Here is a 27,029-nt window from a genome sequence, read left to right as displayed (position 1 = left end):
ATTGGAAAGTCCCCACGTCGCATTGACTTCTTTTCATTTTCCACTGATGCTCATTTCAAATCGTGACATTCATTTCAATGGAGGGAAAACAGAAATTCATCAGAAAAATACAAAATAAAAAAAGGGGATGGATGTTTAAAATGTTTATTCACAGTTTAAAAAATAAAATAAAAACCGAAGAATGTGATTTGACTAGTGCTTGCCGAGAACTCCAACCACTTATTTACAGAACCAACAAAATGGTTGCAGACACAACGGGACATGCATGTGGATCGAATTTCCTCCCATCACACTCCATATCCTGGACAACCAAAGCTCATGGACCGTGCAGTCTTCCGACCCACAGGCCTCCTCCCTGACCTCGGCAGTGACCCCGTCTTTTCAGCAAGTTTTAAGCCAGGCAGCGGGCGATGCTTTGGGGACAGAGCAGCCTGGCGGGCCTCCTGGAGCTCCCTGTGGAGAAAGAACATTAAAGACAATGCTTTGACCAATTTCTCAGTGGTGAAACAGGGCCAGCACGGCCTTCTCTCCTGGCATAAACCCCATCAGAAGCACAGCGCTACCTGTACAACACAAATTCTAATATTTATTCCTAACAGTCTCTTCTCTTCATTTCGTAGCATTCCTCTTGGCTGAACTGCTTCCAGTACCGTTTGTAGATGTTAGATCTGTCCAATCAGAATTCAGCCCCTTTGTGTTGCCACGTGCATCTAATCTGCCCAGTGTCTCCAGAATCAGTAGCGCTGACCGACTTCTCTTCAAATACGTTAGCAATAAGACCAATCAGGTTACAAATTCACCACGCAGGGCCAGATAACTGGCAAACAACTTCAGCATCTATACATGAACCGATTGGTCAGAGCAAGCCAAGTTCGGTAAGCAATACACATCTGTTACTATCTGAACACATTTAATAATCAAGATCTCTGGTGACTATACTGTATTTTATTTCATGTTTTAGTCTGTTAGAAAAAGAGGATGATTATCATGGTATCAGCAAGTATCAAATCAAATTTGAGATTGTGGTATAAAGTGGAGCCACTGACAGACGAGCAGTGGTTGTGCACGATGAAAGATTTTTTTTTTTTTTTTTGTAAGAGTAACTTACACATGAAAGATTACACGAGGCAATTTGAGGAAACAGCAGAAAAGCGGAGAGAGTATAGAACGCAAGAAGAGGACACCACCATCACCTCCGGATAATAAGGACACTGATATAAGGATGAGGGTTTAACTATGCATGTGTGATGAGCCCTGACACTAATTTTCATCGTTAAAAGAAAATTCGACAAGTTAAAAAAACAAAAAAAGGTTACATTTTTGTCGTCATAGATTTATATTGATTCTGAAAAGCTCCAGATGTACATGGCATAATTGTGTGCCGTTATATTGGAGTTTTAATAGGTGGATTAAGTGGGGTAAGTCCCCACTGAAGGCTCGCCACTGTATAGACACTTTAGACCACAAGTGTCAAACTCGAGGCCTGCCACGTTGCACTCTATGAAAGCTTCCCACATTTTCTTGTTCTTAAAACTAGCTATAAATATGACAAATGTAGGGGGAAATTCTGTAATATGACAGGGTAACTAGAAGGGTTCCCACACAGAACGCATTAGGTGAGGGACTATTTGTAATTGCCTCACACTCTAGCGGCACACCTAGTCATTAAACAAACTGCTCATATTCTGGTAAGCAGACGACATGGGTAGCCATACGTTTTTTTTTTTTTTTTTTTTTTTTTTAAAACAAACATACTACAAATTCAACTTCCAGCAGCATTTAAACAGCCTCCCCTGGGCACTTCAGATGGTTGTGGTTGCATTTCCTAAAATGATGGCAAACTAGTGATCTTGCACGTTCTTAAAAAAAGAATCAATTTAAGATATTGATGTTCCATTTCAACTGCCTCCATTTATACAAAAGATAAGCAGTTTGTTACCTTACTGTACGGAACAGGAACCAAACTGTGACCTTAAAACCAAAATATGTACCAAACAGTTGTTTTTGCTGTTAGCATAGTTACATCCAGAGCAGTTCTACATTTGCATTTTCACAGTTCTAGTCCCCATCCCTCTGAGGACAACCATAGGATGTGGCCACCGATGAAAACAAGTTTGACACCCCTGATTTCGACCTGGTGCAAATAAGTGCTCTCATCAAGCGTGACCTAATCGTAAGCCTCCTCCTCGGCTTAAACATTTGTCGACTGTTTTTGTTCATACCAGCAAAGATTAATCAGTGATAAGTTATACCATTATAAATGATTTTGCATACTTAAATGTGGCTGGTCACCACGCTTTAAATGGCAACAACCATGAAGAACACCTACATTTAGGTTAATAATATAAAAAAAGCTGGAGACAAACAACATGTGCATAACCTATTAGAGGTAACGCATGAATGATGTTGGTCATATTTAATAGTGCACTTCCAAACATACGACCTCCCAAAAGTATCTAGTTCCGTTTCCCAATCTTTATTGAGCCAAGGCACCCAATTTTGCATGAGAAAAATGCAAACAAAAATTCCACAAAAAAGCACGAATACTGAAAAGATGATCTTGTTTCACTTTATTCATAAATTGACCTACTCGGTGTGAAATCTAGGCCTGCTTAATTGAACACAAAGCTGATATACTCTCAGGAAGCCGTGACTTATTGTATTACATGAACAGCAGGTGGATGCACAGGTTTATTGTACCTTCTGCCATCTAAGGAAGTGGACTTAATTGTGCTGCGACAGATACTGTATCAGGGGTGTCAAACTCATTTTTGTCTTGGGCCGCATTGTAGTTCTGATTTCCCTCAGAGGTCCGTTAGAACAGTGAAATGTTTAATCACCAAATCATAGAACCATTACACAACAAATTGTGGGATAAATAGTGCTGAAATCGGAAGACAAGGACAATAGCTTGTTCAAGTATTGTTTAAGTTACTGTAGAAGAAGGGTTCGGTTACAGAAAAATGCAACATCGCAACATTATTGTTTATTATTATGACAATTTGGGTACAGATTTTAGCAAACATCACGGAAGTTGACGAGCATGATTTGCTTTCTCGGGCACATGAAATGATGTGGCGGGCCCCATCTGGCCTTGAGTTTGACACCTATGCTGTAGATGAACAAGGATGCATTGTTTGTCGTCAAGAAACAATCATTTCAGACTCATTAAGTGAAATTGGATCATTTCCCACACCTCAGATGGGCTCTCACGTAACAATAGTATATCAAAGCACCCTGGTTGGGAATCACTGATGGAGTTTGCACTCCCGTGCAGACCGCATGAGCCACACCCATGTCTTATTTTAGACTCGTGCTGCTCATTAAATAAGCAAATGAATTGTTAACAACAGCCAGTGGAGTAATAGAAGTCACCCTTATTCAAAGCAATGCTTTGTGTTTTTATGTACAGTATTCATATTGTTTACGTCTGCATTGTTGTCTCTTCTGAGTGTTTACGCTTGTCGAGTTGTATACGTGTAATTTGAGAATCCGCTCATGCAACTCGTTTCGGTGTAAACACAACCATATCGGACGTACCACTTGAAATGTACACGGCAATAGATCAAAAGATTGCCAATCGGATATGGGCATTAATTCAGAATTGGAAACAAGCGCTTGAACTGTAAATGAAGCTAACTGTCATTTGCGTTGCCTTCTTACTTTTCAAGCATGGCTGTCCGGAACTTTTCGACATTCAGCTCTCGGCGTAGCTGGGCCGCCAGTCTTCCAGCCCTCTCCTGCCTTAAGACGCTGTGCTTGCAAAGCTCCCTGGCAGAAGGACGTTTGGTCGGGTCTGGATCCAACAACAGCTAAAAAAAAAAATTATTATTATTTTTTTTTTTTTTAAAAAAAGGATTAAAACGAAACGGTCAAGCATTGTCAGAACAATCAAGTGATTTTCTACAACAAACTCAATCGGGCTTTACAGAGAGGGGAATACCTTAAGCAGCCCTTGGAAAGCAGCAGAGAGCTCCCTTGGAAGCATGGGAAGGTTGCCCTCTCTGAGGTGATGCCACTCATCTCCATTTTGGGGCATTGGGGGAGCCCCGGCTGCCAGCAGCACGGTAAGGCCCGAAGCAAAGATGTCTGCCATGGGAAGATGGGTATAGTCCTGGTGCATAAATACGAGATGCACATTAAAAACACTTAAAGCTCTGCAACGTGCACAGTAGTTTGGTTTTTTTAGGGCTCCAATTTTACCTCATGGAGAACCTCCTTGGCCAAAAAGCGGCTGTCCCCTTCCTCAACTTGAGGACTATTGATAGATGTCACATGACCCAGATCCCCTATGAGGGAGAGATTCACAACAACATATTTAAGACACAATCCACATAAAGTTACCGAAACCTTTGGTTCGACACGTAGCGGCCTTTCCGCCAGGCAGCCTACCGACAGTCCCTTTTTGCAACAATAGCATCTGTGCTTTTGGAGTGTGGCTCCAACTTGGAGCATAAATACTGAGTTTCTCCACACCGACTCAGGCTCGTCTGTCCTAAGTGTTGTTGCGTGAACTGATGAAGCCTGCTCAGATGAGTGGCGTAACTTCTCCTAAGACAACTAGAACAGTGTTCCTCTGGCCCCGATACATTACACCGGAACTAAATTTTGACTCGTTTCCGGTGACCAAACACCAATTGGACCTACAAAGGTTAATACGTGTGGTGGAAAAGCACCATTCGTCATTTATCAAATCATCATTCCTACCAATTTTATATACAACTCCTGCTGGGTGGCTTCCTTCATCCTCTTCTTCCTCACTCTCCCCCTCACCCGCTGTGCTTGAGACAGAACACTGGCAGATAAATATATTACCTGAAGATGCAAAAGGAAAAAAAAAAAAGTTACGTCGAAATGCTCTGTACCAAATTGCACAGCGCCGGCATTTCTCATATTTGAGATCGGACTGCATGCATTATTTGTGAAATGAGGACATTTTATATATTTTTTTTATGCACCTCGTTCGCAAAGAGAGCAAAAAGAAATCCTGGCTTTCTGCAACTCAATGCTGATCTTTACCAAAACTGTACATGCAAATTGGTCTGCTAAGAAATATACTAACAGAGAAAGGTAAAAGAAAAAGCAAACTTACTCGGTTTGATGTCCAGGTGCACAAGTCCTAAACTGTGGATGTACTTCAGACCCATGGAAACTTGCAATAGCAAATCTTTCAACTCTGCCTGAGAAAACATCTCCCCTTGCATCTCCTTTGTCCTGATGACATCACTGAGACTTCCTCCTAGCTCGTGCACATACAAAACATCGGTTGATGTCAGCAAAACCACATGCAGATATTAAGCAAAAAAAATAAGTGAAAAATAAAAACACCTTACCATTACAATATTCATTCTGAATAATCATATGGTCTTCCTCGGCCCAGGCAGAATAATAGCGGACCACGTGGGGATGGTGGCCAAGAACTGCATGTGCATACACTTCCTTCAGAGCCAGCTGCCTGAGAGGACAATGCATTAGAAGTATTATCTAATTGAATTCGCCTGCTAATTCAACCTAGCAAAGAGCAGACCTTTTCCATAGCTTAAACATCTATGAAATAAATGTGCAAAACTATGTGTAACAATAACAATATATTAGGTCGCATCTAATCCAGACACAAAAACAAAAATGTGAAAAAAAGTGTGCTAAATCATTTTTTTCTTTATTTAACTCTGCTACCAAATGTGTAGCCTGGCTTGGTTTCAAATTAAACTTGCTTGCATTACAGATTCTGACTCTACATACAAAAAAAAACCCCATCTTCCTTAAAATGCCATTTACGAGACTGTAGAGAGTGCCAGGCATTTATTAGGGTAAGACACAGTAGATATGAGGCCTTTATATGGACAAATGCATTATTAGAATAGTAATTGAATACATTACATCTACTACAGCGTATACGGTATAATAGTAGTGGTGCCATGAGATACGGGTTTAATGTATTCCGTGACCACACGCCCCCCCAAAAAAATATCACAAATGTTTTTGTTTTTGAATGTGTATTTTCATTGTGAAAAAAGGAAAAAAATAAATTCACTCCACAGTATTTTACTGTACAAAAACTAACAACAACTCGTGCGGCCACAAGTGAAAAAGACATGTTATCCCAAGTAACACATCGCACTTCAGGGACAATTTATTTATTTATTTATCATTATTATTATTATTTTTTTAAGAGTTTAGGTGAAAGAGTCTTAAGCTATATAAAGAATTCAGTAGTATATCGCTGTCAGTCTTTGCACACATTTTCAGCACTTACCTTCAAACATTTAATGTATTGAGAAACAAAACAAGGATTTAAATTTTGGGGCACTTTAATGGTCCGTTACCACCACCAACTGACACCGTCCTTCCACTACACAGAAACCAATGTGAATTGATGGTGGCTGGATGTTAAGCTTACTGGCGCCCTCTCGTGGTGGGGTTGTGAAGCTCACTCATGTCTCAATTTTTTGCTCATATCTCAGTTTGTCACCCATTCAGATTTACAGTTGCCATGTCTGTTCTACAAGTGGTGTGTTGTGCTAAGGACGGCTCACTGTGAAACAATCAGATGATATGATGGTCGTGATAGTAATCACTGTCACCTCGTGGCACCATCTGATATTTAATACACAAATTGAACAAGCAGGGGTCTATTTATGGCGAGGTGTAATTTATTAATTGGGGCACAGGACATAAAGGAGAGGCCACTATTTGAGGATATACTGTACAGGTATAAAAAATATTTTTTTGTAAATCAAACTTACTAAGAATTCACCATTAAATGAGATCACTTTCATAAGTGCTGTAAGATTTGTATTTTTATTTTTTTCTTTATTGGTGCGGGGCATAGGAAAGGTTGGTTTTGCAGGAACATTCTGTAGACATAGCACACAATCAGTAGCGAAGTAAAAGCTCGGCAGCGCCATGTTGCCAACTTACTCGTTTGCAGAGCCTGCGAGGGGTCGTCGGGATCGCTTGATGGCGTACAGGCAACCATCCAGCCTCTTCACACACTTGTAAACTGTTCCAAACTCACCCACGCCAATGCGCTCCAGCTCCAGGAACTCGCTCTCATACCGCGACAGCATGAGGGCTTGGACAGCTTGCCTCTGCACGCACACACAGAAAGCCAAAGCATCTCTAAAGACAGAACCCACGTCACAATGCTAAATCTTGAATGTGGTTATGGCCAGGAGGAGACTTGTCATTTGTGCCACCATGTATGGTAATCCATCCTGTGTACACATTCTGACAGATTTGGTTCAGTCAGAGATTCCTTCAAGGAATTCCGGAAGATAAATTGTTAGCTTGTCATTTTGGACCAAAGAAAAAAAAAAAAAAATGTAGGCGGCAGCCAAGGATGACGCAGCCTCTGCTAGGGGGATGCAGTCAGTGATACAAATAGTTGTACCTTTGGTGGAAGGAAGGCTTCATCATCCTCCTCCGATGATGTCAGGCTGTGTTTGAACCTGTAAGACAAAAAGAACAATGCTATGGTTTGTTTATTCATTATGCCAAAACTAATTACCCGGTTTTAACACAAAGATCAGCACCAAAGCCAAATAGTTAAATACAGTGGAAACCCTAATGGTTGTCGAATTAAAATTATATTTTTACAAATTCTTGGAAAAATTCCTGTAAAGTTGCACACACAAGTTCAAACCACTGCCAGCGTATCACGAGATCTCAGTTTAGCCACAATTAATTCATTGTCTCTGCTCATGTTTTGCAACACACTCTAAATGAAGGATCAGCATCAACAAGGGGTTTTAAGAGAAAGAAATAAGAGATGAAGAATAATATATCAGGATTTCATTTGATGTGCGTCCCGTGTCCGAAACACACAAAAATGTTGAGGGATGCAAAAAGCATGCTGAATCTGCGTCCACTGACGCACAACATTGCTTACCTATGTATGTGTGCAAGGCTCCAACTAAGAAAAAAAAACAAAAAAAACATTGAAAAGCAAAACTGCAAACCAGGTTTACCGCAGAGACGGTCATAAAAATGGAAGCAGGTTGTGGCGTATGTGACATAACGCACTTACGTCACAGATGCGTGGAAGTGCAAGTGAAACAATTCGATTGATGGGCGGAAAGACGTGAATTGAGAAGAGGGGGAGAGAGGGGGGGGGGAAAAAAAAAAATGCAGAGTGTGTGGTAGCATTTCATAGTGAAATGCAAGGCGAGCATGCGTTTGTCGTAACACGGACCTCTCTCGAGTCGCTGGAACCAAGAGACAAAGGTGAAGCCACCAAAGATGACAATTGACGGTGTTTTGGCTTTGTTCTTGTATCATCTAATTTATATAACGATATACACTATTTAACTTTTATCTGAAGACACCAGCTACAATTATAAATCGTTTTTTTTCGTTGGCAATTTCAGCTTCAAACAATCATGTAACCAATCCCATGTCACATGACTTTCTGCCTATAACAGATTGCACTGTGTGACAATGACGACGGACAAAGATGCACGGGGAACATTTGCAACACAAATCGACGGCGCATGATGCATTTTTTAAACTTAAGGTTTGTTTTTAAACGTAGTATTTATGGCATTCACAGTGGTTAACTTATTTTTACACACACGTTGTGTTCATATTAAAAAGACTTTACCTGCGCCCATAATCTGCATCAGTATCACTCCTTCGGCTGCTCATCCACCGCTGCTGCTCGCCGATCCTGTGCTCCGAGTTGGGGGTGAACGGGTTCACGTTGACTGACGGCACCTGGATGAGGCTTGCAACAGCAGAGGTGAAACGCAGTGTCCTTGGATGTCGAGTCATTTTAGTGGTGGAGTACGGCTGCGATGACTTGGACAATAGACTCTAAAGGAGGGGTAGAAACAGAATAGGGTTGATCAGTTTTGATTACACTATTGAAGACCACAAGAGGGACCAGTGTAACTTTCCCCACCTTTGGCGTGCTGGGGGAATCACAAAGCCTCAGCTTCTTCCAGGAGGCGTAAGGAATGGGGCTGGTGCAGCGCAAAGGTGAGGATAAGGCGTTGTTTCGACTGCGGTGATGCTGCACCCTGGGTGTCCTGCACGCAGGGCTGCTGGGATTTTGCATCCTGGATGTGCAGTCGTCAGAGTTGCTGTCGCTGCAGCTGCTATTGCTGCTGCCGCCGCCGTCGCAGTCCTTTCCGCAAACGGAGAAGTCCAGCCGCTGGGAGATCTCGTCAAACAAATTCGCCATGCTGGGGTCTTCATTTAACATGTGTCAAACTCAAGACCTGGGGGCCAGACCCAGTCCCCCCCCACATCATTTAATGTAGCCCACTTAAACAAATTGTGCGTGTCTGCATCATGTTTCTTGCAAATATTGCAAATTGAATTTAAATTTAAATAACAGATTTTTGTAACCACACCCCTTCTAAAAATAACATGACTAGCCGAACAAACTATTTTCCTTGACTTCTGATTACAATACTCGTTACAACCCATCAATTTATTGTGCATATGTACATTTCTATGGTGTCACAGTCTTAAACACGGGAAACCATAACAACAATGCGGCCCACGACAAAGATTAGTGATTTACAAGAAGGTAGACCAATTGGACATTTGACTGTTACACTGTGTTTCGTAAGCACTCTCACAAGCGGACACTTAACTAACTAATTCAGTCATTCATTCATTTGCTCAGGGTTGGCCAACTACACACACTTTGCCAATAATGAGCTAATTAGATCTGTATGTAGTCATTCCTACAAACAAAACGTGCATCCGATCATTAACACATGATTGTTACAAGGACTTTCTGGGCCAGCCTGCCAGTCGTAGACCGGAAACAGTCCAATTAGGCCCATGAGCGAACATTCAACTGCTCATCCGAACGTTAAAAACCTTCTCCTTATTGGGTTCATAAAAGGTCGTGTTACAGTTCAACCTGGATGGAGATTTATTACGCATACTCACGAACATGCCACCTTCCTCACCACCACACTTGAACTTCGCGCCTCGTATGTAAATGACTTCCTGTTTAAATAACGACGTCACCGGGTTAACGTTTAATTGGACACGTCACCACTAAACCAAACCTGAAGTATTTGCAACCATTATAAAGGTTTTTATTCGTTTATTTATTTTATTTTCAAACTGTGTAGGCTTCTTTACACTAAGTGCAGATCATGTTTTAATGGTACGCTACATTTTAAATATCAATATGAATGTACTTTTAAGGACAAAACTGATACACACTGGATGGGGAGATAAGGCTATTATTGTCTTGCAGAATGCGAGCAGGTCTAGGATTAAATACAAACCAAATGAGGTCACAATATGAGCCAGTGATATTGGCACGTGGACGGAAGTGGTTACGTCATCAAAACAGAGCGAGAGAGAGAGAGAGAGAGAGAGAGAGCGAGCGAGCGAGCGGGAGGATTTTCCGCCCCATCACTGATGTTGATGTGACAAGGCTACAAATGAAAAGAAAACAACATCGCAAGCCAGAAGAAACCCTGACGCAGATGTAGCCTCGTCGATTCTCGTGGGCGTCGAATAACTACAGCTTTTCCTCTCAGCTTGCCTGTTTGCCAGCCAGCCAGCCAGCCAGCCAGCCGTCGACGGCGGCGGCACCGGCACCATGGTCGAGCAGTCGGACCGAGCCCCGCTGCTGGACTGGGAGGAGATCCCACCGTCTGACCCGAACCAGGCGGCTCCGTCGCCACCTGCGCCGCCGAAGGAAAAGGAGGCCGCGACGTCGGGAAAGAAAACTTCGACACGAGTCTGCCTCGCGGTGACAGAAATTGGCAGGAGGGACGACAATTCCACCACCACCGAGGCCGTCGTCACCTGCCGCCCGACAGCTGTTGTTGACGACCGGGAGAGAAGCCCGATGGGCCGGGAGAAGCTCCCCGGCCACATGCGGTGTCAGCCGGCACCTCCCTTCCCGGATGTGACTGTGAGAGATCAGTGGGAAGAGAAGGATCACATCCTGGCTGTCTTTGTGGTCACCTTTAATTCACGATCAGGTGAGCAAGACCATCGATCTGATTCTCGAAAACAGTGGTTCTTCAACTTCCTTTTTAATTTTTAAAATTTGTTTTACTCCCAAGTACCACCGACCGCTTCATCACCTCCAAGTAGCTACCACCACAATGACCAACAGTAGAGTACAGTAATGCAGTTGGCCAAAGTGTTCATCAAAACCGAAGCAGAGATTTTATTCCTAAAAAGTAGTCCTGTATTTAATATGTTAAGTCACTCTAGTAACTCTGCTAGGTACTCTTAAGTAGTGCTTAGGTACTATTAAGTACTGGTGAAATGCGTTCCTTTGACGAATACACTAAGTCATTCTTCAAGTGTGTGCCGAAATGAACTGAACTGTACTCAAATGGCCTTACTAGTGAGGACAAAGAGCGTACTAGTACATGGAGCGAGCTGGTTCTTCCCTCTTGCCATAAACTTCTTAAACAGTTAACTTACTTGGATAATGTACAATCCCATTGTAACATGCTGCCAATTGAGTCTTGAGATTGTTGTCATATCTCTGTCGGGCCACTTCTACATTATTCGTCCACTCACTGTAGTAGTCTAGTCACTCTGCACTATTTGCATATCTGCTGTTGATCAATACTGGCCACTCATGTGCTTGAGAAGTATCTGCACTATTTCCACAATTGATTAGCATGACCACATTACCGGTAACCTTTTATTGCTCACTGACCGTACTGTGTTTTATGTTTTGTCTCAAAAGTATCTTTTGTCAAATCTGTTGTCGTACTAGGGGGGCTTCACCTACCGGAGACAAATTCCTTGTGTGTTTTTGAAATACCGGTATTCGGCAAATAAAGATGATTCCGATACATGCTGACATGGTCCCTCTTTTTGTAAAAAAAAAAAAAAAAGAAAACATGAAACTAACCTTAGAAAACATTCAACTAACTTACGTCCGAGTCCCAATTTGTAAAGCATACCTTCCAATTAGTAGACACAAACACACTAAGCTTTACACGATCAGGATTTTTGGGGCCGATCAGCAGAAAATGCTAGTTATCGTCCGATACCGATCAGGCCCATCAGATCGGTGTAAAGTCTAACAAACACACAAATACATATATTTTCATTATTTAATCCGACAACCATCTTTTTCCCACAAAAAATGATAATTGTAAATGTACAACATATGTGAACCCGTTTAGTAGCTTGTGGCGCCTCCTTTTTGCAATCATTAATTCAACCAGACATTTACTACAAGCATTAACCAGTCTCTCACATCTGTTTATGGGGATTTTTGACCACTAGTTCTTGCAGAATTTAGCCAGTTGAGAGAGGTTGGAGCGACATCTGGTATGCACAAACTTATTCTGGTCACACCGCAACATTTCATTTGGATTTAGGTCCAGACTTGGACTGTGCCAATTCACAATACAAATCCTCAGACTTCTTCTGCTGGAATGTTTGGTTTATTGTCTTATTGTTTCATCAATTTCCATCCCAGCTTCAATTCCCTGAATGATGGCAGGAGATTCTGGTCAAGAATTTCTTAATACGCCTGGAAATTCATGGTTCTTAAGATACGACGGAGTTGTCCAGGTCCGGAATTAGAAAAGCAGCCCCAGACCTTCACATTTCCACCACTATGCTTCAATGTCGGGAGGAGGTTCTTTACTTCATATGCAGTGCTGGCTTTTCGCCAAACATGGCGCTTTTGATTGTGACCAAATAATTCTATTTTTGACTCGTCTGTCCAGACAAAGGTCTTCCAAAAGGCCTCCGCCTTGTCCAAGTCCTCTGGCAAAGTTGAAAAGGGCAGATTTGTTCTTTTTTGAGAGCAGATGCTTCCTTCTAGAAATGCTCCCATGAATGTCATGACTGTTCAATTTTCATCTAATACTACACACATGCACATTTATCTGAGATGCTACCAGAGTGATCTGCAACTCTCTGGAAATGATGTCTGGGTCAGCCTTTACCTATTTTTTCCCCCCTGGTGTTTCTCAGTGATATTTTTGAGGGTTGTCCAATTTTGGCAGAATTGCTGTCATGTTGAAGATGGTCCATTTGTAAATTATTTGTATTACAGTGGATGGAGGGCGCTTTAATCTTTCGAGAATGGTCTAACAGCCCTCCGCGGATGGACGGGCTACCTTCATGTCCTCGTCCATCTCCTTTCATGAAAAAAAAATCATGAAAATTTACTGTGTGTGTGTGTGTGTGTGTGTGTGTCTACTTTTTGGAAGGTATGCTTTACAAATTGGGATTTGGATGTACTGTATGTTAAACAAGGTTAATGTTTTTTACATAAAGAGTGACCATGTCAGGAGGTTTCACAAACATTCAAGCAGCACTGTATATATAAAACAATCTGTAATTATGTTTAGCATATTGCAATTATAGATTATTTTTTATTTTTTACCGTGTTTCATACATTCAAGGGGGAAAATGTCAAAGTGACCCTTACATCTTTAGTTTTTCCTGTATGGGACCCTTTGAGGAAAAGCTTTGGACACCCCGATATACAGTAGGATGTAATACACACACACACACACAAAATATCAATATGGTGACGTGTCATGTAGTTTTCACAAAAGGTATGAAAATACCCAATCGCCGCATATCAATATTATAGCCATCTGGTTAATAAGATGTGAGTCTCTGTGAGTTAGTGGGCTTGTTCTGTTCAGATTTGTTTGTAATGTGTTGTCAATTCCCATAACGCAGCTTCGCGTAGAATATATTCCAATAGCTGAGTCATTGCTTTCCTGCCAGGCCTGACCTCTTCCTTCCACTAGAGCTGATTGAATAAGAGGAAGTGTTCATGATGAAAGTACAGTACTGACAGTGGATGATGACGTGTAACTGTGTTTATGTCTGTGGCAGGAAACATGGTAGAGTGGTGCCTACCTCATGACATCAACCTAGATGGAGTCGAATTCAAGGCAATGGCCAGTGGTTCCCATAGGGTTACTAACGACTTCATGTATGTACGACCACCCGCCCCCATTCTTCCACTGAAGTGTTATCATAATACTTCCGTGCTCACTCCTGATCCTTGTCTGACCTCCTGGTAGATATTTCCGTAAAGGCTGTTACTTTGGGCTGGCCTGCTTTGCTAACATGCCGGTCGACAACGAGCTGGAACGAGGAGCCAGGATGAAGTCTGTGGGAATTCTGTCTCCTTCCTACACGCTGCTGTACCGCTACATGCACTTCCTGGAGAACCAAGTCAGGTAAGACAGCTAAACAGTTCGCTCTGGCTCGCACGATCGTGGGGACATCGTTTAAAACGGGTAACTAACTGGCGGACTGCAGACCCAGAAACGCTACCAGACGGACCCACACAAAAGAGCTTTGGTAAACGACAGAGTAAGGTCAAAAAATGGCCGATGAAGCAAGAGAAGATTTGGAACAAACGGCGCTTAAAATGGAACGTTTGTTTGTGCATATCGGTGGGAAGGTCTCTCTCACTGGGAGCACTTTTTAAAAGTGCATACACTGTATGTGAAATGCCATTATGAACCATTAGATTGTGCATGTGTACCCAATGAAGTGCTCAGTGCGTATACACACCCTTGTCAGCAAACATAAAAGATCATGAAATGGAGAACACACTGTAATAAGACACATGATGCTTTTTTTTTTTTTTTTTTTTCACCTCATGTTGCAATTACTTTATAGACTCCAGTTAAAAAATCCAGGCCATTATTCTCCATTGGAGGCCTTCTACGAGGACAAGAAGGCCATCCTTCCGCCGACAGGAAATGGCAGCTTCACTGTTTGCCCCACCTGGAGTGTGACCACCATCAACCGCTGTATGCATCCCGAAATGAAGGTATGAATGACCGCATCATTTAACTCTTTTTATCGTGTTGTAGCGTATATTGCTTTGGATGAAAACGTAATTAAATGAGGAGAAAAGAATAAGACAGAAGCGACGCCTACGTTACTTCCGGTTTAGTGTGATTGGAAGTTTAAACGTTAGACTCAAATTATTTTATCACGTAAAGGGGCACCACGTCTCTTTTTAGACATGTAAAACTTCGGGACAAAGTGACGAGAAACCTCTGTCTCGTAATCTGAAGGTTGCTACATGAATTAGATAAGAGTTCTCGATAACCAGAGGTCTTTTGTCGAATCCAAACACACAAGAATGATACAGGTAGTGGATTTTTTTTATAGAAAATTTTAGGAAATCTAACAGGGGAATCTACAGGGGAACAATGCAGAGAAAAGCAAAACAGATAAACATTGGTAAAGGAGGCTGAACTTGTGATGTGACGGTGGAATGAGCATGCGCGGTGACAATGCATAGAGCTGGGGGTTCCTGTTCCCGTAAATTTAAACTCAAATATGCACTAATCTGTATTTTAGTAGACCGCAAGTTGGACTTACGTTGCGTAGAACACAATTTAGGCAGGCTCGTAGATCTCTCGAATGTTTGGCCGGTCCGGTTCCATCCTCGGATTATTTTGTAGTTTAAAACCAGTGGGATATAATGACATTAATTCTTGGAGCTAAGCTAAAGAACCCGGTTTCCAGCTTTGCATTGTCCCGCACACCCTGTTTAATCAGTGCAATGAGTGTTTCAACCTTATGTAGTGGCTAATGACACTTACTGTTTGTTTGTATAACATTTCTGTGTTCATTTTTTGAGATAGACACAAGCATATTCGAATTCGGAGAAATACAATCGCTAGTGACATTGGTGTGGTGGTAGGCACTGGGAGCATTCATGCAAAGTTCTTAAAATGTCACACATTCAAATTCGGTGAAGCTGGTGCCGCCGTCGGCAGTAACCCTCCACCGCCAGTGGGTGTCGCTGGGCTCCATCAATTGTCCCAGAGGTCTTGAGTTGCATTTCAAAGGGCAAATAGTCCTTTGAACCTTTACCTTGGCATGCGGATTTTCAAGCTTTTTGAGTCGGTATCTTGAGCCCTGCACACACAGGGGGTCTTCTGATGACTGGGATTTAAAGTCCAGGTGAGAAGTCAGGATTCGTGGTCTCTGCTTTTGATGAGCTCTTTCAGACTGGCTGGTAATGCATTTAGCATCGGTGTGAGATAAACCAGGCATCCTCGTGACCGTCTGTCTCAGCGGGGGAGCCGAGGCAGGGATGCAGTCCCAGTCCGAGATTGGGTGTCACGGTGCCATCTGGCGAGAGCATGTCTGTTACAGTGTTAATGCTCAGCATTATCCTGAAAAATTGTTTACTATTTGCAGATCACTCACCCAGCTGGCTGCATGTCTCAGTTTGTCCAGTTTTTTGGAGAGCACATAATGGTGCTGTGGAAATTTGCACTGCTTCGGAAGCGTCTCCTCATCTTCTCCCCACCACCTGTAGGCGTGGTCTGCTATAGAGGTAAGAAGCTGGAACTTAAACACTTGTGTGATGATGAAAACTACTGTACATGGCTCAGGGGCACCTGATTGGACAAGGCACGATAAATGGTGAGCGATAGTGAATGGAGTTTGGTTCCTCTGGCCCATCAATACACGTACCACTGCCGTGTATTCATAGTGGACTATTTCAGCTTTTGATTTCCCGACTTCAGTCATTCGGCTAGCCTTAGGTAGAGTTGAAAGTGAATGATTTAGCTTGGAACCCCAGGCTCTGCTGACTTTATTGTCCTGTCTTTTATTTTTTTTTACATATTTTTATGACGCGTGGATGCTTATTTGTCTGGGCCTCAGTTACTTGTGACCCTATGAGGACAAGTAGTATTAAGAAAATGGATGAATGGAGGATGGATATACTGTATTTTTTTTAATAAGGCAATTATTGGCTGGGATATAATTATTAGTCAGACTCAGGATTTTATTGTGTAACAAGTTACAATACATCTTTTTCAGAAGTTTCTGACATCTGTTATTGAATTAAACAATGACAGTTCATCATTGTTTTTTAAAAATTTTTTTAGTTTTATTACAAAGAAATTGGTTATCTTGTGTTTTTGTCTCAGTTTACTGCTGTTGCAGCCTGGCTAATGTCTCTTTACCCGGAATTGGAGTGTCTGTGCCCGAATTGCGACCTTTCTTCTACATCAACGTAGCTGACATCCCTAAACTGGAAACAGAGATGTCATATGTGGCCTGTGAGAGCACCTTCACTGACAATAAGTGCACTCAAGCATGAAAGGATTTTAAGGATATTCAATTGGTAATCATGTGTTCATATTTGTAGGCACCACAGAAAAGATTTTTGAGGAGAAAAAGGAACTGCACGATCTGTACATAGATAACCAAAATGTGAAAACACACAGGAGCCATTTGGTGCCCCTGCTGCGACTGAATGCTGCCGATAAGGAGAGGTACAGGAAACTGAGCGAACAGAGGTATGCAACACTGTGATGCTGAAACAACACCCCATGTAATGTGATACAGAGACTTGTCAATTTGATGGAATTATACTATATAGTAGATACGCTGACTTGATTAAAAATACATTGATGATTGCCTAATCAATATTATAGAATTTATTAGTTTTGCAACTGAGCAAAACTGTTTTTTTTTATTTTTTTATTAATTTGTTTTTTTTTTTAGGGGGGATTTTGTATGAGGCAATGGCTACATTTACAGGGTCTATTTTTTTTTTTTTCTACACTCCCGGTTGTGCATGCATTATGTTTTTTTTTTTTTTTTTTTTTTTAAAAACCTTTTACCATTGCATCTGACTCTACAAAATAAAATAAAAAAAAAAACCACATAATTGAAAACCTTAAACTAACATTAATGCTGCTTATTAGCACGGTGGGGCGCCCCTGGCGTCATACAATTAGAAAATTGACAGACATTTTTGGGAATAAAAAGCCTGTAAAGTAGCACAGAAAAGCTAAAGTTGAGTCATGAGCGTGGCCCACTTGAGATCAAATTGGGTTGGATCTGGCCCGCATTCTCAAATGAGTTTGACACCCCTGGTTTAGGGCAAGTACACGGTCTATTCAGGGGTTAATTCCTTTTTACACTTGTATGACAGTAAGAAATGTTACAATATTACATAAAACAAAGGTTTATGATGGCAACAGTTTTTCCGATGGAAAAATAGATTTGATGACCGTGGAACAGATTGTTTTTAACCTTACAGGTTTCAGTGCAATTATAAATAGGATATATTCAAAGTAAGTTCGTCAGGTTTGAACACCCAATGATTTTTCTAGGCAAATGTTGCTGTACTCACAGGAGGTGGATGGAGACTGCACGTCAAATGAGGAGGATCTTTTCATTGTGTGAGTCCTTGAAATGTTAACTCATGGAAAATATACAGTGGATATAAAAGGGATACACACCCACTGTTCAAATGCTGTTTTTTTTTTTCTGTTATTAAAAAAGTGAGACAATGATAATCATCTAAAAAAAAATGTCAACCATTAATGTGACCTATACCTTTACAAACAGTGGCGTTTCGGGGGAGGGGGTCAGGGTGGTCCAGTATTGGAGTAAAACAGCAGCATTAGCGGCTCATGAGCACTACTTTTGCACTTGCCACACAGTGAAAACGAGCAAACAGAGTACAACCTTACTTAGAGTACAACAAAAATACATACAATACAATGTGTGATGCATTGCAGATGTGTAGCTTCAGCTGATTTGCAGTCTTAGTCCCTGGTCGGGTTTTAGAATACAATGAAATAATTGAGTGAATATCATTTAAAAAATACAATTAACACATACCACCCTAAAACTGTGCCCCTCTGACAAAAGCCCTCAGTGAGGGTTTATTGTGCCTTACTTTCTTGGAAGACAAAAAAAATGCCCTCCCTTTGAATAAAGGAAGAAATGTTGGAAAATGCAGTTTTTAATAAACAAATGTAATTGATACACCTCAATAACTGTTACTTATACTTTTTATAACCACTTTAGTTCAGTCGTGATATCCCCTTAATGCAGTTTATATAACCTTGAACCTCTATTCCTCTTCCAGGTTCTTCATGGAGCTTAATAACCGCATCTTCCAGATCCTGTCAGAGGTTGCGGGGAGCGCCGATCCCACCCTGACGGCAGAGCATGTGAGGGCCATGGGGCTGGATCCCCAGGGCGATCGATGCTTCCTGGTGGAGCTGCTGGAGTTGTACGGCCTTGACGTCACTCTGGTTATAGACAACCTCTGCTGCCACTAGCCTTGGAAATACAGGAATACACCGGATGTTGGTGACTGTATGGCACACACACACACCGAGACACTACTTTCACCCTGAGCCTTCATCTGTTGCCTGCTTTGCCATTGCCAATGTTTATTTTCTTTTGTGTACATTGTTTCATCTGGCTTTGTAAGGAGAATGGACTGACTCCTGGCTGATGGTGTTGTGCTCTTTTACCGGTCTTATTACTGTACTCTTTTTGTTTGCGCTCACCTGACTTAATTTCTTTTTTCAACACTGGATATGTGGTCGATAATATTACGCTGTGGGTGCTTCCCTGTGCACCGATACTTTGTTAGTGCTGGAATGGAATTGGATTGTCATTCTGCTGTGATTCTTGGACATTTGTGAGAGGATTGACCACTCTTTGGCCTTTTAAAAAAAAACAAAAACAATGAAGCAATAGATGTTTGCATCTTTGTCTGCGATTAGCCTTTCACGTTATTGTATTTCGTAAATTGGGCGTTCACTTTTTGGCACCTTCAACAAGAGTTAAATTTATGAGTTAAATTCTCAATGAATGTGATTCTATGACACAACGTTATCATAAATGCTGCACCTTTTTGCGCTATTTGCCACGGGACTGTTTTTTTGATGCACACGCCGATCAGTCATATTACACGCTCCGTAAAAAATGACAAAAAAATCATTCTACCTAAAGGGCACGTGTCAAACTTACGGCGAGAGGCCAGATCCAGCCCACCACCTCATTTTTTTTTATGGCCCACGAAAGCAAATCAAGTATATCTACTCCGTGTTTCTTGTTAAATGGATTTGTTCTTCCTTCATTTTGGCAGAAATATGCGCCAAGATTTCAGTTTTTATTCACTTCTAGAGGTGAGCTTATGGACAAAAAGAACAATGATGAATGATTTTTATGGCAGAAACATGTTCAGTAAAAATGCTCTGATTTCATCTTCTGTCCTGCTTACATCACTACATTCGATTAAGGATAGAAATAGACTTCTACAGGACCCTTCTATCTGACACTGAGATTTGTTTTTGTCATGTTGTTGGTAGGATGTTAATAGGTTTACTAAAACGGTTCTAAGGCTAGTTCATCAGCGCCTCTATCTTCTCTTTTGAATGAAGAATCCTTGATGGCGTGCCAAAGAGATCCTCCTTGTCTCTTTGTGACAAAGTTCTCTTTGTGTAGAGAAGCTAAGCAGAAGCTTTAACTCTTCCTTATTGAAATTCACGAAATAAAAACCTTTGTCGCTTCTCTCTTTTCATTGCCATCTCATTGAGTCAATCCAAGTCTGGAGTGGGATCAAGTGTGTTTGAACACTACTGGCACACTGTGGAAGTGATCCATCATTGTCTGTCTAGATAATCATTTTGTTCCATGTTGGAACACTGAGGCTGGGGTTAGTAGAAATTCGCAGAGGTGCTTCTCAAATGTCTCATTGAGCTACGGCAAAATGAGAGGCATTCTACCCAGCCTGAGAACTCCTGATTTCGAAAGATGTCAGCCTTATTGCGGTTTTGACCCCCATGCTTCCGAGTTTGGTTTATTAAACAGCAAGTGCAATTTGTATTGTGCATATTTAAAAGAAGAAAAAAAAGACCATCACTTAAGGTTGTTCTTTTTAAAATGGGGCCTTAAGGAAATATGACTTACGACACGGTCTGTTATACTGTACGTGTTTGTCAAAAGATACATACAGTACTCCTCAGCACATATAAATGATCTGTTGCCTTGGACCAGTCTATTTACTTTTCAGCAGCCTCCAACATTATTTGTATTACTAGTGTACATTAAATGTCAGAGTGGGTGTACATGTACACAACTGTATAACTCATTGTGGAGATGTTCACTGATGTATACCAGCATTAGCTACAATTACTGTTCATACAATGTGCTACTCTGAATGTCCAAAACAGCAAAACTATTGCACACCATGTACATTTTCTACTTGACTGTAAAATACATCAAGAATAGTCACTGTAACTAAACCTTAATATACACATGAAGTCAATAGCATGAGCAACTGTTAATTTCACTGTACTTTGTATGACAATAAAACATGGACTGATTGTTTGTTCTGTCACCATTTATTTTGTATGCAGCTCACCCATCCTTTTTATATTGCCAAAAGGTCAAATTTAGGTGTTCAAAATGGCAGCACGGGATAAGCACATCTGTGACGTTACACCCATTGGACGCTTTTTAAGTTACACATGCAGAATCCAATATAAGAGGCAAACCAAAACAGAATTCATCGTACAACTCAAGTGAAAGTAAAGATATCACATATCTACGCTAAATTGTTATTTCACTGCATGAGTTAAAGTTTATTGATACGTTTCAGAAAGTTTACTTGTTGCAGTCCTTCGCGGCACCGAGTCTTATTGGTCTTAACCACAATTACAGTGTCAACTTGAGCTTTATTGGACAATTTACTACTGAAACATGACTATGATTACTAGACTTATATTTATACAAAAGAACCAGAAATCATTCACAAACTGTCGACTATTGGCTATTAATAAAGTTAATACAATGTATACGCGGAGTACAGGCTAAAATGAGAATGCAATGTTAACTGAAAACCATTTTATCTTTATTTACACGATATAGAAAGACACCAGTTAATGACAGTTTAAAACTGATGGTAAAGGAGGCATTGTTTGTGTTTCATGGTATTCAATATGGTGGTTTTGCTTCTCATTTTTCTTCATTTATTTGTGTCTCTTCTCCCGCTTCTCTTAACTGCACCTGTGACAGAAGCTGCTGTCTGCGCTCTGCACTCATGAAAAACTGTAGTTTCCGTGGCAACAGTCTTATCTCCACAGGCATGACCTCGTATTCCTCATTGTCGATGTTGAAGAAGCCGCTGGTGCCCTGCAAGGGTGACAACGCAGAGGTCAACTGTGACGCATGCCCCGCTTGCCTTCACGTGTTGTGACATCGTTATCATAGTTGTAGTCTTGAAGTGACCTCTGGCAACCGCAGCCGGCAAGCACTGGCTTCCAGTTTTGTGGAGTTTGCAGTGAAAACAGTTGGGTTGTTATGTTTTTGGTTTCTGTGAAAAAGGAGGAAAATGCATTTTGTTGTATTTTAACACGGAATTTGAGTGTTTCGAGGTAGACTGACACCGACCCGACAGTGATGAATTCACCAACAGTGAAGTTGTCAGACTCCGCACAAATCATCATGGAGTCGTTTATGCGCTGCAGGTTCACAAAAAGACAAAGTTAGAAGAAAGAGAATTGTGAACAAGTGCCATCCGTGTTAAACTGACACGCTCGACAGGGTTCTCGTTATGAGTTTGAATAAACAGCTCGACTGAAGACAGCTTCTGTTCCTCCCATTGCTCTGGTTCTTCTGCTTTCGGGGGCTCTGCACAAGCACAGTTATTAACTGAGCGTGTACTCTTAAAACACAGTAGTCAGCACACTCGCGTGTATACGATACCCTCTAGGGGCGGATTCCAGTAGTTTTTCAGTCTGAGGATAATGCGATAGAGCAGGCTGGGTCTGGGAGGCTTATGAGGAGGCAAGTCAGGGGGCCGAATGGTGGGAGCCAAGTAGTTCACTGTGACGTCACGTATTAAGGGCCACTCCTATATCGTTTTAAAACAGTGCACAATACAAATTTATGACTGACTGACGGTCACACCGTATGCATCGCGTTACAGTATGTTCATGCACTGACGAACTTACCCGGAGGGTGTGAAACCAATGAGCAGCGTTAGTCTTCAGTGGTCCAAGGTACCAATATCTGTGCAAAACATTTGCAAGTTTATTTCATTCTATACACACAAATATCACATGAGCTGATAAAGAGCAAGTCTTTTACATGATGGTGCAAAACCACATTGATGACATTGTTCATTTACTTAAAATAAAATCAATTAAACTAAAAGGCATGTTCAGGGTGAGCTAGTCAAATTTAAAAGTTTAGTCCGTAAAATATAAAACTGGCTGAATTTTTTAAAATTGTTTTTATTGTATTGTTTTCAATGTATTTAATCAAGATGCAAGCTTCAACTGTTATTTTTCTATATAATATTTGAGTTGAGTTCATGAGTGAATTCCCCCCCCCCCCCCCCCTATTTTAAGACCTCTGTTCTTTTTAAATTGCAATGACTATTTTGCGTATTCTATTGTAGAAGTTATTATAGGTATAGGTCGTATCAAGTGCTAGATTGTCAAAGTTCAACAAATTTACCCTTATACAAGATGGATTTGTGGTATCTCTATGAACTTCTACTAAAATGTTTGGAAATGAACAATGTAAGAAAATCCAATTTATTTGACCAAAATTCAAACGCTCACTTGCTAACACTTGCAGAAACATCTCTAAAAGCACCCCAACGCAGTCCCGTCAGAGCAAAGACGGGCTTCTCCGTTTCCCCCTGAAAACACACACACCTGGACATGTAAATTTATATCAAAACACAGACTAAAACTCTCGAATTAAACAAAATATATTGTTAAATGTATTTGAATGAGGTTTCTTACTTGGATTTGTAGTACATCCAGAGGCACTGTTTCTCCCTTCAAGATGGACAGAGTCGCTGACGTAATGTCCCTGCACATTTATAGACAGCTGAGGAAAAATGGCTAAACATTTAGAAAGCTTTCTTTACAATTTTGCTCAGTTTTGGATTTCTGCAAACAAACCACTGAACATGGCTGATTAACCAGACAAATAGTCTTGAAAAGGTCACTCAAATGTATGAAATGAGATGGGTGTGTAAAATCTCATATAATTCTTTATCATTGTGGTGTTTACAACCCCAATTCCAATGAAATTGGGACGTTGTGTTAAACATAAATAAAAACAGAATACAATGGTTTGCAAACCACGTTCAACTTATATTTAATTGAATACACTACAAAGACAAGACATTTAACGTTCAAACTGATCAACTTGATTGTTTTTAGCAAATAATCATTAACTTAGAATTTTATGGCTGCAACAGGTTCCAAAAAAGCTGGGACGGTCATGTTTACCACTGTGTTACATCACCTTTTCTTTTAACAACAATCAATAAACGTTTGGAAAGTGAGGACACTAATTGTTGAAGCTTTCTAGGTGGAATTCTTTCCCATTCTTGCTCGATGTACAGCTTCAGCTGTTCAACAGTCCGGGGTCTCCGTTGTCGTATTTTACGCTTCATAATGCGTCACACATTTTCGATGGGAGAGGTCTGGACTGCAGGCAGGCCAGTCTAGTACCCGCACTCTTGTACTACTAAGCCACACTGTTGTAACACATGCAGAATGTGGTTTGGCATTGTCTTAGTGAAATAAGCAGGGGCGTCCATGAAAAAGATGTTGCTTGGATGGCAGCATATGTTTCTCCAAACCTGTATGTACCTTTCAGCATCAATGGTGCCTTCACAGATGTGGAAGTTACCCATGCCATTGGCACTAACACAGCCCCATACCCTCACAGATGCTGGCTTTTGAACTTTTGCGTCCATAACAGTCCGGATGGTTCTTTTCCTCTTTAGCCTGGAAGACACGACGTCCACAATTTCCAAAAACAATTTGACATGTGGACTTGTCAGACCACAGAACACTTTTCCACTTTGCATGAGTCCATCTTAGATGAGCTCGGGCCCAGAGAACCCGGCAACGTTTCTGGGTGTTGTTGATAAATAGCTTTTGCTTTGCATAGTAGAGTTTCAAGTTGCACTTACGGATGTAGCGCCAAACTGTATTTACTGACATTGGTTTTCTGAAGGGCTCCTGATGTGGTGATGTCAGTTTTTGATGCAGTGCCACCTGAGGGATCGAAGGTCACGGGCGTTCAATGTTGGTTTTCGGCCTTGCCGCTTACATGCAGTGATTTCTCCAGATTCTCTGAACCTTTTGATAATATTATGGACCGTAGATGATAAAATCCCTAAATTCCTTGCAATTGTACATTGAGGAACATTGTCCTTAAACTGTTTAACTATTTTCTCACACACTTGTTCACAAAGAGGTGAACCTCGCCCCATCTTAGCTTGTGAATGACTGAGCAATTCAGGGAAGCTCATTTTCTACCCAATCAGCCCGTTCACCTGTGGGATGTTCCAAACAGGTGTTTGATGAGCATTTCTCAAGTTTCTCAGTCTTTTTTTTCCACCTGTCCCAGCTTTTTGGGAACGTGTTGCACCCACAAAATTCGAAGTTAATGATTATTTGCTAAAAAACAATAAAGCTTATCAGTTTGAACATTAAATATTTTGTCTTTGTAGTGTATTCAATTAAATATAGGTTGAACATGATTTGCAAATCATTGTATTCTGTTTTTGTGTTTAACACAATGTCCCAACTTCATTGGAATTGCGGTTGTAGATAAAAGCATGACACGGAAGGAGAGATATTGGGTATATCTCTCCTTTAAAGTGTTACATTTATCTGACCAAAAGGTAAAGTAAATCCCAGCCAGTTACAACGTGTTTGGAATTTCTGACTGGGGGAAAAATAATTTAAAAAATAAAATAAAATAAAATAAAAAATCCCAAAACATTAAAAGCTCAAAAGGGACTCGCCACTCGAGTTGATTGGTGTTACACGGGTTAAAATTGTAATGATTCAGACTAACTCAGATCCACTGTGAAGAGTTAAATACTCACTTGACCTTGTTGTCACTGAGGATGTGAAGACTGGCACTCATAGCATTTTTACAGCCAAGTGGAATGAATCCAATTGGTGTGTGACTGAATGAATCCTGTAGACATACATCATTTATTGCTAAAGTACAACACGCAATAGCAATTTATGAAAGTCAAATCTTGTGTAGAATTGATCATAAGCTAAACTTACTTGATCTGACCTCCGCAATAAACCTGTGATGACTTCCTGCAAAGTGCCACCCCCTCCGGCCACAATCAGCATGTCTGTGTGTTCCATGAGATCCATCATTTTTTTGGCTTGATCTTCATAATCCGTCTATAAGGGAACATATGTGCCATTACTGCTTACTTGTGGTCTTGACATCTAAACTGACATCCAATATAAAAATCATCATACTTTCACTACTGTAATCTCAATGCCAGCCAGATGTAAAATAGGAGCAGCATTCTTTTCAAACAAACTGTTGGCTTTCCTGTGAGGGATGGAAACATACATTTAGCAAAGAATACTAAACAAAACATACATTTAGTAAGAATTAAAGCATATTTAGATCATGTCTATTCCTTACCCATTAGAAGCTGCAGGGTTCAGGATCACGGTAGCCTTCTTTAAACGCTCATTTGGTGCTATGAGTTGGCGCCCAAATTCCTAAAAATGAATAAATATACTTTTTGGAGCATATTATAATTTAGTTACTAGTTAATGCATCGTAAATGCGCATTTTATTGGACTCACCCTAGCTTCGAGGCAAGCCTCTCTCCGCAATAAATTGTCACTAAAACAATAAAATAAACCAAACCTAAGGCACAAATACAGGTTGATGTTGTGTTTTGTCCAGTTGATGTTGATACTCACCAGTATTTACCGTAAAGCCAATGGGTTCCGTAAGAAAGAACACACACAGCCAACGTGGACTTCTTCCAATGATTGCGCAAGGTCCGAAAACCTTTGACGACCCGCGCCATTGCTTAATATAATTTAAGATCAGCCGTACAAAACAAAAAACAAATGCTATGAGATATTACATCCGTAAAATAAGTTTACTTGCAGCGGTCACCGTTTCCTACAACCGTCACAAGCGTGGTGGTGTTACACCAAAATATTACGGTTAGACATAGAAGCAAACAAACATCGGTTCCACTTGTAGTGTTATTATTTTTGCAGTTTGAAGCTTGGTATTTATTGTTTTACATAGGTGCAAAAGATAATTATAATATATTTGAATGCCAAGGCGTGGAAGTAAAATTAAATAACCTATAAGGTCTACATGAACGGCTATCAGTCTCGGAGGACTACAAATTCTTGATAAATAATCCCAAGACCCCGCCTGACAGAATTGTATTGAATGGTAGTAATGTTTTCAATATATAGCAAAATTAAAAT

The 27,029-nt window shown here is 40.9% G+C and overlaps 3 protein-coding genes across 5 annotated transcripts; 1 reads left to right on the top strand and 2 right to left on the bottom strand.

Moving 5' to 3' along the window:
- Positions 1-130: 130 nt before the first annotated feature.
- wee2 (WEE2 oocyte meiosis inhibiting kinase) lies at positions 131-10,924 on the bottom strand. Of its 3 annotated transcripts, XM_061676890.1 has the most exons (13): positions 10,517-10,923; positions 8,903-9,221; positions 8,603-8,814; positions 7,892-7,915; positions 7,394-7,451; positions 6,922-7,091; positions 5,334-5,455; positions 5,093-5,239; positions 4,708-4,815; positions 4,204-4,289; positions 3,944-4,114; positions 3,664-3,812; positions 131-453 (listed from the first exon to the last, which is right to left on the bottom strand). In XM_061676890.1, exons 2-13 carry the CDS (start codon positions 9,203-9,205, stop codon positions 288-290), a joined length of 1,716 nt encoding a protein of 571 aa, XP_061532874.1. In that variant the 5' UTR covers positions 9,206-9,221; positions 10,517-10,923; the 3' UTR covers positions 131-287. The 3 variants fall into 3 exon arrangements, with proteins under 3 accessions (XP_061532874.1, XP_061532875.1, XP_061532876.1); XM_061676891.1 differs by lacking the exon at positions 7,892-7,915 and having other exon boundaries at positions 10,517-10,921; XM_061676892.1 differs by lacking the exon at positions 131-453 and having other exon boundaries at positions 3,669-3,812; positions 3,944-4,089; positions 10,517-10,924.
- On the top strand, positions 10,322-21,095 carry dennd11 (DENN domain containing 11). Its single transcript, XM_061676893.1, has 9 exons — positions 10,322-10,961; positions 13,813-13,912; positions 14,004-14,162; positions 14,611-14,764; positions 16,153-16,291; positions 16,893-17,024; positions 17,114-17,264; positions 18,087-18,155; positions 18,851-21,095. Exons 1-9 carry the CDS (start codon positions 10,574-10,576, stop codon positions 19,044-19,046), a joined length of 1,488 nt encoding a protein of 495 aa, XP_061532877.1. The 5' UTR covers positions 10,322-10,573; the 3' UTR covers positions 19,047-21,095.
- Positions 21,096-21,609: 514 nt separating this feature from the next.
- Positions 21,610-26,924, bottom strand: agk (acylglycerol kinase). The gene is made up of 14 exons (XM_061676889.1): positions 26,502-26,924; positions 26,382-26,421; positions 26,215-26,294; positions 26,043-26,118; positions 25,836-25,961; positions 25,646-25,740; positions 23,535-23,604; positions 23,349-23,428; positions 22,734-22,791; positions 22,486-22,633; positions 22,313-22,410; positions 22,171-22,241; positions 22,009-22,093; positions 21,610-21,912 (listed from the first exon to the last, which is right to left on the bottom strand). The coding sequence occupies exons 1-14, from the start codon at positions 26,609-26,611 to the stop codon at positions 21,736-21,738; spliced, it is 1,314 nt and encodes a 437-aa protein (XP_061532873.1). The 5' UTR covers positions 26,612-26,924; the 3' UTR covers positions 21,610-21,735.
- Between the last annotated feature and the right edge of the window lie 105 nt (positions 26,925-27,029).

This window comes from Phycodurus eques, chromosome 5, assembly GCF_024500275.1.
Source record: "Phycodurus eques isolate BA_2022a chromosome 5, UOR_Pequ_1.1, whole genome shotgun sequence".
Lineage (NCBI taxonomy): Eukaryota > Metazoa > Chordata > Actinopteri > Syngnathiformes > Syngnathidae > Phycodurus > Phycodurus eques.
Note: the sequence above shows the minus strand (reverse complement) of the source record. Positions and strands in the feature narration are given on the sequence as shown.